The sequence below is a fragment of the Battus philenor genome, unplaced genomic scaffold, assembly GCF_028537555.1.
Source record: "Battus philenor isolate CCGP_79_NKW_IND1 unplaced genomic scaffold, ilBatPhil1.0.hap1 SCAF_8, whole genome shotgun sequence".
Classification (NCBI taxonomy): Eukaryota; Metazoa; Arthropoda; class Insecta; order Lepidoptera; family Papilionidae; genus Battus; species Battus philenor.
Genome location: NW_027181748.1, coordinates 13,129,684 through 13,148,470, shown reverse-complemented (window position 1 = coordinate 13,148,470; position 18,787 = coordinate 13,129,684). Strand labels below are relative to the sequence as shown.

The 18,787-nt window shown below is 32.8% G+C and overlaps 1 protein-coding gene across 1 annotated transcript; it reads right to left on the bottom strand.

The window, feature by feature from the left end:
- Window positions 1-313: 313 nt before the first annotated feature.
- LOC137931849 (uncharacterized) lies at window positions 314-9,586 on the bottom strand. The gene is made up of 8 exons (XM_068775360.1): window positions 9,566-9,586; window positions 8,701-8,894; window positions 7,140-7,291; window positions 5,684-5,787; window positions 4,719-4,817; window positions 3,796-3,924; window positions 2,098-3,120; window positions 314-604 (listed from the first exon to the last, which is right to left on the bottom strand). The coding sequence occupies exons 1-8, from the start codon at window positions 9,584-9,586 to the stop codon at window positions 395-397; spliced, it is 1,932 nt and encodes a 643-aa protein (XP_068631461.1). The 3' UTR covers window positions 314-394.
- Window positions 9,587-18,787: the final 9,201 nt, after the last annotated feature.

The window sequence follows — 18,787 nt, the reverse complement described above, 5'->3', positions numbered from 1 at the left end:
GAGGTTGTATAATCGGATGCTTTTTTGCCTAGTTATTTTCGTCTTAATAATTACAGAGGCAAATTGAAGTCTTAAAAAATAAGTTTTGTTTTCGCTAAAACGTGCTTGACAGATTTAGCTAACCGGAAACAGTTTTAGCTGTAAATTTAAAAACTATGTGGCTGTACAGTTTTCATGTCTGCACCAGTAGATTTATATTGTCTATGTCATGAGATTTCGTCGATACAAAAGCGCTTTCCATATTAACCTAACACATAAACTAGACAAATTCATCCGAATACCCAGCCACTTAATATCATTTAGAACTAATGTATTATTAAAGTTTAGATTGAGGCAAAATAACTAATATATACTTAAACATTTTATTAAATACGATTTATTTTAAAAATAGTTTCTATTCATCGTAGTCTTCAAACAAGGGTATATAGTCATCACTCCTGGAACGAAGTTTAAGGCCAAATTGTGAAACTTGAGACGTATCCGGTACGTTTTTGTCGAAAGCCTTCGTACTGGCAGCCTTCCAGTGTCCTTCTATAGTATCCTGTTTCCTTGGTACTTCTTTAAAGTGTTTCATGTTTGATAATTTTGACAGCAATACTTCCTTCTGAAAAAGGAACTAATAGAATATTTGACAATTTTTGTATCCTGACTGTACAGGGTATAAAACGACTGGCGGATCAAACGTGGCCTGGTGAACCAGAATACCTATCCATTCCACACCTATGTGTTCAATTTTAAATGGCTCGGCTGAAATTTGAGAATTTGTAATTTTTTTTTAAATATCTGTTTCAGACTTGCACTCGTGATTTTTTGCCCCAAATTATTTGAATACCAGGCCTTTGTATCAACTGCAATTAATCATTGCTGTATCAAAATTTAAATTTGACATTGTGATATTTTTTAGGAAAATTAATTATTGTTTATTATAACACAATCAAGACTGTAACTAATAACACCGAGATACATGGCGATGCTTAGAGCAGAAGGGGCACTAGAACCGTCCGGAGCATGACCATGATCACCCTGATAAGAGTGCACGAATGAGCAGAAGAAATATTAACATTAAATTTGGGTGGTTGCAGAATAAAAAACATTACATATTTTTCTTGGACCCATCTTAAAAACTATAAAGTTTCATGTAAAATAAACCTCAAAACTTTTTATTGACTAGTAATACTGTAACATGGTATCAATGTTTTTAAGTGAGAAAGAGGCCACATTTCTCTTTAATTTTCCCCACCTCAAAAATGTTATGTTCAGCTTATAACATGAGATTTGGCGATTTTTAAAATTCAAATATCAGATGAACCATTGAAGAATGCTGTACAGACATAGGGTAAAAAGGATAGATACTGAGGTCCACCACCTCCAAGCCACGTTTTATCCACCGGTTGTACTACAACCTGTACTTTGGGTGTCATACCCAAGTCTGGTCCGGCCAGTTCCTATGAAAAGGCCACACCTGGTGAAGAAGAGATTAGGAGTTGGTTTTGCTTATCTTTAAGCAGTCACGAAGCTTCTCGTTTCTTGTTATTTTTACCTGTGCCTCGGTTTAGCACCACAGGGATGACAGTGAACCCTTCTTGTTCAGCTTCACACTTTTAGGTTACTTTGCCTTACAGGTTACGTTCCGCCAAGCAAGGTCAAAAATAATTTTGATTGTCATGTACAAATCAATGTGACAAAAAAACTGTCAAGATGATTTTATAACAATTTCTTTTAAAAAAAAGTCAATGAATGTCATGTATACTATAATATCCTTTTACTTTGACTAGAAATCTGCACCTTTTTATTTTTTTTAGTTTGACAAATGGCCTCGTTTTTCTTAATATAAGATATTTGGCTTTTGTAAATATAAGACAATCATTCATATTGTAATATCATACTTTAAAAGAAAATAGCACTTAATTCCAAAATAATTACTTTACACAACTTTAAGCAACCATTCAATAATTTTTAAAAGTTAACCAATAAGAGTCCATTGACGGAATTTTCCTTGACCTTGATATGGGACTTTATGAATTTTTTTTTACAATTACTTGTCGTACATTGTTACAGTTTAGATTATCTATTCCGATATAGATTAAATTTGCTTACCTGTAATGGATTTTCAGAATAGCTCGCGTAAATTCTTAAAACTGGCTCTCCAGTTTTATCGTCGAAGGTCAATTTACTCTTCGGTGGTATTTTTGCTTTCACGACCGTTAACTTTTGCGGTGTATTGTCAAGTTTCTTTTGTGGTATAGCGAACAGTCTTAAAGGTGGCTGCCATGATACTGCATCCTTGTTAAAATTTCTATCTTCATTTACAACTTGTACTAATTGTCCAGTGAATACATTGCTATCTTTATCTGTTTTCGTTTCATCTTGTTGTAATGTATAAGGTACTTCGATTGATTCAGTTGATTTTTCAAAAGGGGCGCCAGTAAATAGTGGTATATCATTATTGTTGTTAATCTCATTTACAGTTATATTTGTTTTCTCTTCTGGTTTAACTGTGGTGACATTCTCTATGTTTACAGAATCATTTGAATTTTCCATTTGCTCTAGAACGGCAGCTACTCTAACGTCGTTTATAGCTGAGTAAAATCCTTTAGCAATAATATCACCTACACTTTGTCCGACTTGCGCGTAATATAAAGGTGTTGTTTTTTGTTCTTCTGTAGAAGTTTCAACTGTATGTTTAGGTGTAGTCATTGGTGGTTCAGACGTCGTTTCTAGATTATGTGATCGATTAAGTACAGGTGAATCAATTAGGTTCTCTGTAACGTTGTTAATTATAAACGCTTGAGGCATCAATGATTGAAACGAGCCTTCTTGCGTTTCTCTTTGCACAATATTCCTGTGTGTTTCACTAGTCTTAAATGTTATGGGGGTTTTTTGCGTGATGACTTCGTTTTGTAACAAAAATAATTCAGGTTGAGGTGAAGATTGTTGAACTTTAGATTGTATTTCAGCAGGATAAGGTATAAATTCGATCGCTGGAAATTGTTGCAGGAGGTGATTTTGTAAGTTGTGCAAGAAATTTGGATCGCTTTGATATAATGCACTCGGTGGAATGATTATTCCCTCCGCGGCTGTTTGTACGAGATCTTGATTCCCTGACAGTTCAGTGAAACCCTGAAATAATTGCTTCTTTTAATAAAGAAATATTTATATTAATTTTTTATGCTTTACTATTATTAATTATTAAGTGTATGGTAATATTTTGTATGTATATTTCTGGAGGGTAGACCACGGCGTAAGCGCAGCGTAAAACGTTTGCCTACAAGATGACAGATGACCTTTTTAAAGCTCTTGGAAGACGTTATATGCAGGCCGCTTCCAATCGGTCCTGTTGTGAAAGAGAGAGAAGAAGAAGAGAGAAGATTGTTTTCTAGATAAATTTCCAGTTTTACATTTTTAATGTTTTTTACTACCATTTTATTCTATCTAAGAAGAAGTTATTGAATACGTTAGTATTAATTTATTGCCAGATTGAAGCTTATAATTAGAAAAATAATGCAAAAGAACGATTACAAAGAATAAATAATTTCGTGATTAGAAAGAGTCAATTTATATTTGTGTTATTTATGTATATATATATTTAATAAAATAAACTTCTAAAATTTAGAAAAAAAAACCTGAACCACCTAATGTTTGGCACTAAAATATATCTTCGAGAATGTGTAAATCGATTAATTGTCTTAAGCAATGTAGGTAAATAAAAAAAATTGTCTTTCGTAATTACGTCCAAACATGTTACTACTTCAATTGATTATGCGTGAATATATATAAAGGTAAAACAAGGTTTACCTGCAAAGAAAACTGCTGTGGAATCCCATTGTTCTGAGACACAGAAACTGATGGAACGCCGTACTGCGAGGATAATGGAAACGAGGCACCGTTAGGTACAAACTGTTGAAGTTCTGGCGTTGTTAATGACTGAAAATTAAAAAGAAAAGTAAACTTTTATTTAACACAGACGCAATATAAACATATAAAAGTCACAAGAAAACGTTGGAGATAAATAACAAAAGTGGTTTTGGTTGTAAATGGTAGGTTACTACAATAACAGTGAGATCTGGTGCAACTTTCAAATGACTAATTTCTTTCGAATTCTTTTTTCTCTGTAATTGATTTTAAACGATATCACAAAACTGATTTTCATTAATCTCTTAGTGACGAGTCTACGGGCGCTGAAACTAAAAATTCAATAACAGTAATGGAATGAAAATGTAAAAAACAAAAGAGGATAAGATAGGTGTAAACCTATCCACAGTATAAACAGTGTTAACTGTAATTTTTGGCTACACGGAGATCGGTATTAGCCTATCCATAAATATCTGAGAAGTCTATAAAAATGTGTAAATTTAAAATAAACTGTAAAACAATTAAGCATTGTACTATTATACTTGTAGATCCAGATAGTAAACAATAATTTTGTAATCTGAATTTTTAATTTATTATTTTTGACACCATTTTGGCATAGATTGTACCATATTCATTAACAGCAAATGATCTATACATTCATTCCTTTTTTTTTATTTCATTCCTTTTCCTCTACAAGCTGTCAGTAATTGATGACTAGATTAATTTAGTAATCATCCAGTATAATAGAACGTCTAGGATTTTGAGAAACGAATGTTGTCTTTCAATTTGGTCTCTTGTGAGAGTAAGTTTTTGTAAAAAGTAAATGGTGTATTCATAAACGTGGTCAATAATAATTAAATACTCACAGATGTTTTTGAGAATCCAGTAGGGTTTTCAATTTTGGCGGGCATCTGATATATCTGCGGTTCAGCATATTTTTCAGTGACTTCGTATGTTGTTTTGGGCTACATATTAAATAATTTATTTTGATAAATTTATAATTAGTAATAAATATATTTCGCAGCATATATTTTATAGTCATCTGTATTTACCTCAAATCGTCATGTGCAAAGAACAGACAGAATTTTATTTGCAGAAACCCTATATTTATACCAAATCTTAAAACTAAGTTAAGGAATCCTACAACCAATAACAATACCTACTTTAAAATCACACGTATCGTTTGTGTGAGAATGATGGAAAATGTGTGCGACAAGGAAAAGTATTTGAGAAATACGAACGCTCCTACTTTTGTAGCGCGCAGTTATCTATGCAGCCAGTTGTTGTCAGCACAACACCTGTTTTCACGGGGCACCCGCTTGCTCTCACACCGCGAACAGCGTGGGCGAACCGAGATTGGATTCGGATCCCTCTTTGACTCGCCTGTGGTCCACGCTTCCGTCCCAAGCCGCATATACACAACATCAACAATACAGCTACACAGCTCTACTCGGGTAGAGCGGTTTACTACGTCCGAACATCACCGTACAACTGGAATGCGTCTATCCAGCTTTTGTTTTTATTTTTAAGTACCGGACCCTTCCGCTCCGTGAACTCAGTTCCGATGAAACTGTAAAAGCAACCGGGCTAACGGCACTAACATAAACGGAGAATAAGCAATAAGCAAGTTGTTGTCGCTACACTTTCATTATATAGTCCATCCATGTATGATAGCTCTTTTCATGGCGACTGTGTATATGCTGATAAGGCTCAAATATGAATAAATTTAGGTTTAGGTAATATTGGTCTAGTTGTGTCTAGTGTTTGTAGAAGGTACTGTTCAAATGTTACGGGTATAGCTGGTGAAATAAAAAAAATAATAAAAATATACCACTTCCGAAGCAGATTCGCCGAGGCTGCTCTCAGATGTGTCGACGACCACGATAGGCTTTTCCGAGAGGCTCAAATTGGGCGCTGGTATCGTATGTATGGCACCTGTTGGTCACACACAGCTGACACGAAATGTATCATCCACGGCAAATAACTCGAGCAACACAGTTATCTTTGTTAATTTTTTGATTAATTATTTTATTCAATTATTTATAATGTTAATATAATAATAGAGAGATAAAGTCTCCCTGTCTAATATCTTTCTGAAACTATTGTGGTATTTGAGGGTTCATAAAATTCATTTGTTTTTTATTCCACTCAATTTACGGTTGACATTAATTTATGGGACTAACTGTTAATTAAAAGTTATTTCATTATGTTCGAATTCGGAGCCACAACATTTTTAATTATCATTATACATTTATAACTGCGCTTGCTTTCGTTATTGCCGTGGACGTGATAATTGTTGTGCATAATGTGCACGAAATTGAAACATAGATAGGACAACGAATATCAGGTGTATATATTTTACCTTCTAATTATTAATATGAATTGTGCTCCAATAGATTTAGAAAATAAACTCTACATAATCAAGACGTGTCTAGATATTTTAAGTCGATACATAAGTTTAAGAAGATATAAAACTGTAACAAAGTAGGTAGCAAATAAAGATTGAAAACTTGTTAAATTACAATTGTTATCAGACACAGACAGACATTATTTATCATAACTTTACCTATGACCATAACTTTACCTATACATGTTTCGGCAAACTGTCAGTCGCGCGAACTTCATATTTAACCGTCTAACCGCGTGAAGTTTACAATGATTTGTCAAACGCACGAACTTCAAAGCGAACTATCAAATGCGCTTTGAAATAGTCTTTTTTATCTCAATTTCATGCGCAATATTCTGTCTGTAAAGATGTCTGAAAGTCTGTAAAGTATTAGAATACTTGTAAAAACTAGATGATCGAGTTCGGAGAAATCATTATTAAGTTATAGCATCACGTAAAACGATAATCCTTTTGATATATGAAGGATTATTTGGTAAAAGTGTAAAAGCTTTGAAGGGATGAATTTATAGCTCATTTTTCTCCAATTTTATAGCTTTTATACCTACATTTCCACTCATCCTTTGTAAAGTGATCGCTCTGAAATATGTTACATTATTTTTTATATGCGACTGGTCGATAACTTCTAGCAATACATTTTCTAGAGACAGATAGCAAAAAAAATTGTATATATATCCAGTAATTTGTATTTCGAAAAAAGCAATTTTATATTTTTTTTATAGTTACGTCATTCATTATTTCTAAAACCGTTGACTTTTGAACAGTTTAACACTTTTAAGCTTTTACACTAATATACATTCTCTCTGTATATATAAGATAAAGTTTGAAAAATAGTAATTTAAATGATAGTTAAGTCAAGTAAGGTGCAGTGCTCATAGTCAACCTGTACCACCGTGACTTTGTACCACCGGTGGGGCGGAAGCTGCTCTCACTATCCCGTACTCTGTTGTGGCCGGAAGCGGAAGTCGCCCAGTTTTCCACGGACCGCCGGTGAACACGTTCCGGACGTTTGGCGCGTACGGCCTTATTGCATATCTGTAATGAATATACATATGATTCATAGCAAATAGGTCGTAGCGATTCTACACGCATGTTGTTGGAATAAATGATTACACGGCGTATTTTGATTTGTTTCTTATTATACATGGTGATTGTAATAAAAGATTTAAAGAGATAAATGCACAGCTTATTTGTAAGAAAAAGCATGAAATATTAATTTATTTTACTATTGAAATACGACAGGCCAATGATTAGTTAAATACAAAGTCTGCAGGAACAAATATTAAACATCAAATAATTTTAATATTACTGTACATTAAAATTTTGAAAACGCTTTTGATTTTACATACTATTCATTAATTGACATATCCATTAAGCTTGTGTGTGTGTGTATAATTTAGTTTTTAGTGTCATTGGCATGGTGGTAGTATGAAGGAGATTTTTCGATATACAGTTACTAACCGATACTAAATTTTTGTATTAGATATTTTATATACAATTTTTACCGAATATATTTATGTAGGTTTGGTGAGAGTTTTTACTTTCTCTCTATGATATTACTATAAAATAATATATACAATAATATATACAAATCAAATATTATTTAAAAAATGTAAGTGTCGTTTAAAGAAAAAAAAACCTTGTCTTTGTACCTTTACCGTAATGATTATTGTTGCTTATTAATAAGTTTCACTAATTTTTTTTACAAAGATGTTAACTACATTTTTGTAATTTAGTGTTGTTTACTGGCTGTATATCGAATGTGATCAAATATGGTTAAAGAAATTTATTTCTCAAAGGATTACATTATTCACTTATATGAGAAACTTATACAAAGAATGTTGTCTTATTAATAATAATATTTTTAAACTAAGTCGCAGCAGTAGACGAATCAAAATAAAATGAAGGGTAATCTTAAATTTTTTCGATCACACGGACTGTCAAAATACTTAAATAATCTTCTACGTGATTTCAAAATTCTTCCTGATCTGACTAGAGCCCACAACGAGCTTAGCCAGAATTTTCTTTGCGATCAATTTTCCATACATTCCTAATACAGTTTAATCATCACCGTGTCATCCGAAAGATGCCCACAGCAAGACATAAGTATCCTACAAAGATCGCACGGTTATCGATCTTGCGGATCCAGTAATAATTACAGTGTAGTTAAGGGTATTTATTCTCAATATTTATTTTGCAAATTAAAATAATATTTAGTAGGGTTAGATCATATAAAGGACCATGAGCAGGTAGACGCGGCGTAGGCAGGCCCCCCACAAGGTAGACTGACGACTTAGTTAAGGTTACGAGAAATCGCTGGATGGAGGCAACGCATGATCAGTCAACGTGGTGATGGTGGTCTTTGGGGGCGGCCTATGCTTTGCAGTGGGCGTCCATCAGCTAAAAGGTGGAAGAAGAAAAAGAGGATAATGTAAATAAATTACCTATGTGGAAGTGGTCCCCTGTAAACGACGTAAGGAGCTCTATGCGATGCGGCTGGAACGATACGCTGATGCATCCAAGGTCGGAGCATCCCGCCGGGTCGGAACACCGACGGCGCCCGTAGCCTGTTCACGTTGGTCATGCGACTGATGTACGCCGCTCGTGTTAGCGAGCATAACAGTAAACACATATATATCTGGAGACAAACATATTGAATTTAATATTTGAATATTTTTTTCTGTCACCTTTAGTATTTAAGTCTACACATCACTGAACGTTGTTATCTCAAGTATGTAATGTCAAAATTATTAAAGGTTATTTTGCGGAAGCCCATCCTAAGTAAGAAAAGGACCAATATTTAGCCACAGAGACAGAGACTCTGTGTTTGGCACTAATCGGTATAACATAACTCCTGAAGATGCCCCGTGGAGGGATGAAACACGTGTTGAGTGATTTAACGGTGGTAGTTGTGTAATTCACATTGTTTGCATGCGCATTTATCAGCTGTCTGGTGGGCGGTGCACTTTGCACGACTACCACTGCATATGCGAAAGTGACTATATATTGATCCTTTTATTACTTATTAAAGGTAAATTAATTTTTAATAAAAAGATGAAAATCATAAATAACAACGGTTTATAAAACGGTTATGATATTAATAGTTAAAAACTTTATCTTACATTTTCGTAAACTTATAAATACAATAATAATGCGTTTGGCGGTTCGAACGTAGTATGCGATTTCTTAAAAACAGCTTGGAAACACGTGGAATTTAACAAAAAAAATATCCGTTAATGTAGTTTCTTTTTTGTTTTTTTCTAAAACAAAAGTAGCCTAAGTTACTCCATATAATTATCGTATTAGTACCGTTAAAATCGGTCCAGCCATTTCAGGGATTAGCCGGAACAGACAGAAAAAATTGGTATATATACCGTATATATTCATATGCGCATAGTGAAAACGGTTATTTAATATTACAAACAGATACTAGAATTTAATTTATTTGTATACATTGGAGATCTTGAATTTAATAGACTGGTGTCCACTGATAAGAAAAAAGAATTAAATAACGCATAAAGGATAAAGATGTAGCTACTAATGTAATTAACTTTAGTAAGAATGTTTACTATATATAATAATAAAATACGCTATATACAAAAATGAATAAAAATACCAAAAATATTGAAAATTGGACATACACTACTACTTTAAATGCTGTTCGTTCAATTATTAAACAGGCTATTAAAATTAAGGAAGAAAAGTCATCAATCGAAGCATTTAGTCTAACGTAACATTAAACAAACATAATGGCAAAATGAGAAAAATGTTTCATCTAAATTTAATTCCTCAAGATATAACATACTATGTCAATTTGTATAATGAAACTTCTAAGATATTTATGTCCAAATTTGTTATTGGATAAAGTACTCTTCCATAATTTATTCTGAATGTAATTCTTCCATTATATAATCCGTAAATTATGAAATTCAATTATTACCTTAACACCACGCTTACGTTATGATGCGATGTACATCTATGAAGAAATCATAATACACCCGCGTACTATGGCATTATTTATGCTCTGTGTATAATATACAAAAAAAATAATAATTTAGAAGCAAAAAACGTAATGCATTTTAATTACAATTTGTCTGATTTATAAATGAGCCATGAAGGCAGCGACAGTCGTGCTATAAAAGGAAGGTGTTTGAAAAGACGGTCCGGTGGTCTCCGTACCGGTTTGTTTCTTAGTGAAGAGAGTTTGTCGGAGATATTCTTGCGAAGAATTCCCGAGATATATTTGTGCTTAGAATTCCGAACTGGTGACTTTCTTACTTTTTTATTTCGTATGGCAAAGACAAGACCCTCTATAGACTAAGTTCAAGATTTAATTCTAAACAAATTATAAAAATTTATTTCGTGTAATTTCTTATTTTAATTGTTAACACTATTTATTTATAATACTTTTCATCATTTTATAAGTTTTTTTTAATCCACATTTAAAATTGATGGTATTACGCATAAGTTACGAGCGGTGTTTGACAACTCCGTGACTTAAAAAAAAAATAATATGCCAGCTAATAAGCGTTTTACTTTTAAACCTAACTTCCTTTTAGATCACTAGATGCACTTAGTTTTGCGTTTTTCCATTTTTATTCCTTCCAAATAATAGGTTTTCTCGCGGCCTTCGTAACATGCGGTTGTTTTCTTGGGTCATTACGTTTTCGTGTGTTGACTGAACATTACGTTAATTTTTTTTAAATCATCATCAATCATTTTGTTAAAATTCATGATGTTTTCTGCTTCTTAAGGCTATTAAACATGAATTATTGAAAGTATTGGTTTAAGGTCGAAGTTTTGTGCTAAAAGTGCAAGAGAAATTAAAAAGTCACAGAGCAAGCAGCCCTCGTATTTTAACGGATATAGACAAATTAAATAAGGAGAAGTATTCGTTTATTATATTTTTTTGAATATCTGTATCATTTTAATTCCATTACAAATAAATACACGTGTATTATAAATTCTTCGTAAATATAACGTTCATTTCACTTTTCAAACGTAAATGATTTAAATCGTGCGATTAAAGATGGCCGCTGTCGCCGGCGGTGTGAATGGCCAGCGAGACATGCGACGGATGGTTGCGCGCGAAATCGAACTGTTGGCGAATTTCTCGGATTGTTGAGCAAGTGTACGTAACGTGAATATTCACGGATGGTAATGAACTTTTAAAAGTGTAATCTTTGTTTTTATTCTACATTTGCGATATTTATTTAAAATATTAAACTATTTTTACATGCATACATAATAAAACTCATTATTTTCGCAATGGTATTACATGTATTATTTTAATGCTAATTAAAATAGTCATTTAATTTATATCATCTTGTTGATTTTAGTCATATAAAACATAAAATGTATTTTAAATAAATATCCAGTCATTCCTTTAGTGCTTATAGATTTTCTTTAGAAGATATTTAATGATGTTAGAGCCTATTAAGATATATTTATACAAAGAAATATTAACAAGGTAATTATTATTATAATATTTGATCACGATAGTTTATGATCTTGTATTGTTATATTATAAAAATATACGATGACAAATAACCGACTTAGTCGAGGTTCTCTCGGGCAGCCAGTAATAGGAATGCTAAACGCGTTACAAGTCACAGCCTTAGTTCCCTCTTCGGAGGCTCCTGAGGAACCTTTTAAAAGTGCTTAAGTTTTTACCCATGTAAGCCTATGGGGAAAAGCTTTAAAGTAGCGAATTCACAGGTTTTTTTAAAACAAAAAGCTTATATTTAAAATTAACTTATATAAAGTAATCGCTCTAAAATGAGTCACATTAATTTGATGTCCTTTGCTGGAATGAACAGGACATGTATATAACCTCAAGCAGTATACAGGAACAGATATAGATAATAATTAATAACAATATTTAGTAATTCGAATTTCAAAAACAATTTTTTTGCATTACATTATTTATTATTTCTGGGACTATTGAATTGCAACAGCTGTGCTATACAATAATTAACATCAAATGAGCTACAACCTTTAAAACTTTTGCACCTATTACCAATCATCCTGTACATTTTCTAACGAGAAACTCTTGCTAACTTTTCTTTGTCATGTACAGATTGATTAGTTAATTACGTTACATGTTTAGCGTCACTTAGCGTACACGTTGATTCAGTCACGCAACGAGACATACGCCTTTGATGTTGCACAAGAAAAATTTATTATAATTTATGATCATGTATATTAAGTTTCATGTAATCGTAGATCCACTAGTTTTGAACTGTGCGATAGCCGTTGATATTTTTTCCTATAGCTTTAGTTAACAATAGTTAAATTCGTTATGTATTATTTAACATTTAGAAAACGCTTTTTTCGTATTACCTTATTCGTTGTTATTAAAACCATTGATTTGTGTATAGGATGTACAATACAGTGATTGACAGTAAATGAGCTACATTCAACCTCCTTTAAAGATTTTGCACTTATTTCCATTCAGCCTGTGTACGTGTGTACAGTACCTGGCGATAAATATTACACATCGGCTTTGGAAAGAGACAATCGGATAATTTCGGCTTCGTAGAGCGTTATCTCTGTCGCACATTACTTATGTGACGTTTTGTCAGTCGTTGTATTTCGTGCGACAGAGATAACGCTCTACGAAGCCGAAATTATCCGATTGTCGCCGAAATATTGCACCGTTGATAAGCAATATTTATCCTTGGGTAACATAATTTAGTTTTCAGTATCATTGAAGTGAAGGTAGTATGAAGGAGGTAGGTGTTTAATTATCATGCACGGAACGCGCCACGTATCGAAAGATATTTTCCTGATATACAGTTACTAGCTTAAACTAGATTTTTCTCCTTTAGCGGGAAATTACCTTTTTAATAACATCAAGCGAAAACGGTGCATCCAGTGTCTTCCAACGATATTAACAGGGTCACTTGTCCACCTTCCTTGACAACTACGTTACGCTTGCCTGTCCGTGATCAGTGCACACAATTTTACTGCAGAACCTTATTTTAGATTTTTCTTCACATTTGATAAGTAAGACAGACACGCCAACAATATTATACCAATTATATAATATTGTTGGCGTGCAAGAGCTGTCCTATGAAGGGTAATAGAATATTCTTGTTTTGTTTTACTTGCGGTTCATAGTTCGAGTTTTTGTGTTTCCGAAGTACATTATTAAAAATTAATTGCTGACTAAACTTTAGTAAAAAATACTTCTTGTATACATAGATTGAATAGATGGCAATTTGATCTCCAAAATGCGTATACTTTGAATTGTATCACTGTGCCTTTAATGTCAAAAAGCTAAGGAAAATATTGCAGTGAAGCCAACATAATCTAAGTCTAAAGTTGTAAACATAAGTCTACCCGATAGATTTCTTATAAGAACGATTGGAAACGGACTGTATGCAGTGGCTTTTAACGATCTGAACAATGTCCAACTCTGTGTTTGCCGATCCCTTTCCATTCTAGAACTATAAGAAGCAAGTAGACACCTATGGCTTGCTCACTCCCACTTCAACTTTCTTGAGTTATATTGGTTACATAAATTCATACAGATTCCGTAATTTCTGACTCCATCTTGTAAAGAAGTAGCATAGCCCTATCCATGACTCGCACGGCTGTGAGCTAGCTAATTAGCTCCAAAATGTTTACAGGGAGATCACATTTCACTGCCATAAGTCGATGACTTCATTGGCACACGCATTTATCGCAAACGTTCGTATATAACTTAAGTGATATTGGACGATAAGATGTATCGTAGTGTTTACTAATTCTCCTGGGTCGAGTCAAACTTGACGAATCGATCTATTTTACAAAGTTAACAGCTTTAATAGACCTACAACATGGTGTTTAACATAATTTTAGCGCACCAGTTGAGAAAAAAAACTGGAACAATAAAGTTACCATTTATCAAAAATCTTTTTTATTGGTGTTGCCATAAGAATATTAAAAAACTAATAACACATATGCACAACTAGACTAAACCCGTAACGTAATGTACCGTATGAATATTCAAGTTGGCCGTGATGAGTATAGCAAATTAAACGAATCACTAACGGTTCTCCTCAGTCCAATTACCGCGGTCCCGGTAGAGAAAACCTCCACCGCTTTACTTAGCTAACTGCGGGTTACCAGTGCGTTAATGATTGCCGACAACCTTTTTTATGCAGATATGAGATGCTTTTAGCAAAATCTCCCCACCGCTTATTATTGTAAACTCATTTTCCAGTATACTATGCGACTTTAAATATATATTTCAATAGGAATAACAGGCTATAGACATTGTTTATCAAATAAAAGACATTTATCTAATATTAACTTATGTTAATAGCGTTATTTTACAGTTCTAAGATATAGGTACCGGACTGGAAACTAAAGAACAGCAAGCACATAAAACATCCACCCACAAGTTGGAATGACAACCTTGTTATGGCCGCAGTAAGACGTTGGATGCAGGCTACTTCGAATAGGTTCTATTAGAAATATATTAGAAAGGCGTATCTTAAATAGTCGAAGGGATACGGCTAAAATTACAATGTTAACATTTCTAAATTGAAACACAACAAAAATACAACCTGCACTGGACGAAGTCTTCATAATATATAGTAGGATAAATCAACTTAATAAAATGTAGAATCAATCTAATTTTTCAATTTACTCTAAATACACCCTTGTTCGAAGTTTTGCCTATAGTTCTTTCGCGTTAAGAATGTAATATTTCATCATTGTCCGTCAACCTTATTCATGTCTTGTATGTCTTTAAATGGTCAATGGAATAATATATGGTAATAAGGAATGATTTGATTGGTTAGGGATCGTGTACAGGCCGGCGGATTGATTCGCTTCATTCTTAACGCGAATGTACTATAGTAGTTAAACACTACGATTAACACACATACATGCACATTTGAATACACAGATACTATTCCATTCGGTCTTTAATAAAATATTAAACAATTTATATTTCACATTTGTCTTTTTTTAATTTAGTAGTTCATATCCGTTCAGATTTTTCAATTTGATTACTTTAATTGTCGTTTATATATTATTTATACTTTTATTTTTATTTATTTTATATTCGTTGAACACGAATTTACAGCGAAGCATAAACATTGAATTATATTACCACAGCTAAAAAAGTTAAGAGATAAATTTGCGAGGAATGCAGGTTGTTTTGAGACCAGAAAACTAGAAATATTTAACATTCACTAATTTGGAGTCGAATATTGTTGTAAATGAGAAGAATCTATCAGTAAATGAAGAGATGTTTCAGCAATGGGAATCATAACATGGGTAGTATAATATATCTACATTATTATACGAAGCATATAATAGACATGGTGACGGTCCATTAGCGAAGTACGTCATCTCTGTGTTTCACGCCGATACGTACCGACGTGATGTGAAATCTCGGTGGACCGGTCTACTGGCTGCTCTCTATCGATACGCGATCGTCATTTTACATTGCCCATATACACACGTCACACCTGTTATCCGAAAAGGGGGTCGCAGAATGTTAGAAAGCTCAATTAAGTTATATATATCCTTTTGTACGATTGTTATAATTTTAGCGATAGGACGTGAAACACTGGACATAGACGTCTCCCATGTTTGTCCAATAGGTTCAGTTGGGAGTGGATTGTATCCAGCGTCTTTCGACAACCTTAAAAAGATATTTGACCTTGCGGGTGACCGCTTTTCGCTGCGTTTTCCGGTCCCTGATCTCTTAACTTCAGAACCTTAAGGCTTTAGCAGCCTCTATACGATTCAAGGGCTGCCCATTGGCACTTCATATTGCCTATTCGCTGCGCTATGTCGGTTATTTTCATTCGCCGACGAATCTCATCATCCTTGAGAAATCCCGAGCATTATTTCCATAGCTTAATGAGTGATTGTCACGTTGTTTGTGGGACTCGAAGTTAAATATAAAATTTAAATAACATTCATTGCTCACAGACTTTTATTTAGTCGTGTGTACTCATGTAAATTTTATTAATAATGATTAATGTTTTTGTTAGAGCAGTAGGTAAATATATTGATCAAATTGCCACAGCTCCCGGATTGGACAACGTTAATCGTACGACCAGTTGCGGGACATTAAACACGTCAATATAAACGACAATGCTTTTAGTTTTATCTACTTTTCACACGACAGAAGCTCATTAGTCTTAGTTTTTGTAAAATGTTAAATAAACTCATAAGGACATCGTATAGTCTCGACCAGTTTTTAATCCAACTTTTACAAATATTTTATGATTTAAAAATGTACAAAATTAAAGTTGCGGGAAGCGCAAGAACGTTAGTGGCGATTTTTAAGGGAAGACTATGCCTTGAAGGGCGTCTATCAGCTGTTATGATGATCAAGATGAGATATTTTCAGAAATATCTTTCTCCGTGGTCCTCTTCAATATAAGTCTTACAGACTGCTTCTGTTAGCATAGTGATATTTCTGATCCACTTTAACAGTATGAATTAATTAATAATTTCGTATTAAATGATAAACCTATCCGACATATAACATTGAAAAGATAATAAAGCCATATTATACGATATACAGGGTGATTGGTTATAGGTACAAAAGTTATAAAGGGATTAATGTATAGCATATATTTGCATGGTAGGTAGTACACTCGATCCAAAAATCAATGGTTTCAGAAATTACTAATAATATAACGATAATATATACCAATAAAAAGCTTTTTCAAAATTTTGATTTGTACATATTAAAATTGATAATGGTTTATTACGAGTATCTTTGCTTTTAGATTTTGTACTGCGCGAATGTATTCCCCCTGTTGCAATTCCACAGAAATATTTAAATAATGTGACATATATTACAGTGATTACTTTTTAAAAGGTGATTAGAAATAGGTAGAGTTTTAATTTTTTTTTAACAGCTTACGCCATTCTGTATACGTACCTGTATACGTAATAATTTCCGAGTTATTAATCGTTATTTTAAAAATAAAACATCGAGACTTAGTTGTGCGTTCAATATGATAGCAAAGCAACTTATAAGATGGTCAAATTGGCGTCAATTTCTAATAAATTTAAAAGTTCGCTGGCATTAAAACTTTTAGTTGTATTTGGTCTCTTTAAAGCGATAAGATCAATTAAGAATGGCACTAATTATATATTAGATAATTAATGTAAAGTTTTCTTTAATTAAGTCGCAATATATACTGTTTTCAATTATTTTCGTGTTTCACCGTGCGTGAAATGTATATGTAGTGAAATTCGTGCGCGTGTATAATTAACACGTCAACTTTTTAAATGATTATCTGTATTGGGCATTATACTGATAAAACATTTATTACAATTATAAGTTAATTAAAATTACTTCATAACTTTTATTTATTATGACTATTATAGTTGTCTCTTACAATGGGTGAAAACATATAAATATGATTGAAAACATATAAAAATGGAATGGTTATATTACCACAGATTATACAATATCAATATCTATGACCATTGTTTGGAATTAAAAAATAATAGCATAAAAAGGATTTATTTATACCAATGCGTATTAAAATCTTTATCAATGAGATATTTTATTAATTACTCTACATGTATAATTTAAATATAAAATTTATAGTTAAAATAAATTATCTCATCTATTATACTGAAATTATTAACAGTCTTTATTTGGATATCTTTACTATTTTTACCCCATTGAGACCTGTTTCTCTTGTTCATTGCAGGTTATTGTAACAACAAAATTTTATCACATGTAGTAATTATTTGTATACAATACATATTTCTAAATTAGTTGTTTGTAGTTATTTCAGTTCAGCCAACGACTACATTGTTTTAACTACATCTAAACTTTTGGTCAGAACATGATGGGAAAATATATAATGTCGATATTCAATTGGTTATATATATATAGCTCAATTAATATAATATAAATACGAAACAACGTCTTGTAGTGGGCGTCCATCGGTTGAAAAAGAAAAAGAAATATCAAACAGACTAAGAAATGGAAAGATGAATAACCAAAGCATGGAACATATTCTGGTCATTAAAAGGAAAGTGATATTGTAATCTTTAACTTGTGCATTCTCTCTATATTCATGTATAGATATCAAACATGGGTATTAACAAACAAACATAAACTTAGAACAGTCAACTGTCCATGAAAAGAAGTAAACAATTCAAGATTAGACAAAAAGAGAACACAGGACTTGATGAAAATCAGAAAACTGAAAGATGCTACAAAGTATGATTAAAAATACGAAGACTAACTTTATTGTACAGAGTATTAAGTTTACTCCTTGGCTTGCAATGCACTTATCCCAAGGTCGATTGTAAAAATGACAATGACAATTGTAAGCACTTTTATGAAATAAATGCTTTAGGAAGGCCCTTCAGCTGCTCTATCGCAGCTCTTCCAATGTCCTGAATTGTGTCAAAACGGTTTACTTTTCAGCACGCTTTTTATTTTTGGGAAGAGTCAGGAATTGCGTAGTGCTAAAATCGGAGAGTAATGCGGGTGTGGACAGTCATATTTTTTTTTGCCAAAAAATCTCGAATCAATAGCGATGATGC

Coding starts and splice junctions, on each gene's coding strand:
- LOC137931849 (XM_068775360.1), bottom strand. CDS start 9,586: ATGGCTGGACCGATTTTAACG. Junction 8,895..9,565: donor TGGCTGGACCGATTTTAACG/GTACTAATACGA, acceptor GTTTGTCTCCAG/ATATATATGTGTTTACTGTT. Junction 605..2,097: donor ATTCTGAAAATCCATTACAG/GTAAGCAAATTT, acceptor TTCCTTTTTCAG/AAGGAAGTATTGCTGTCAAA.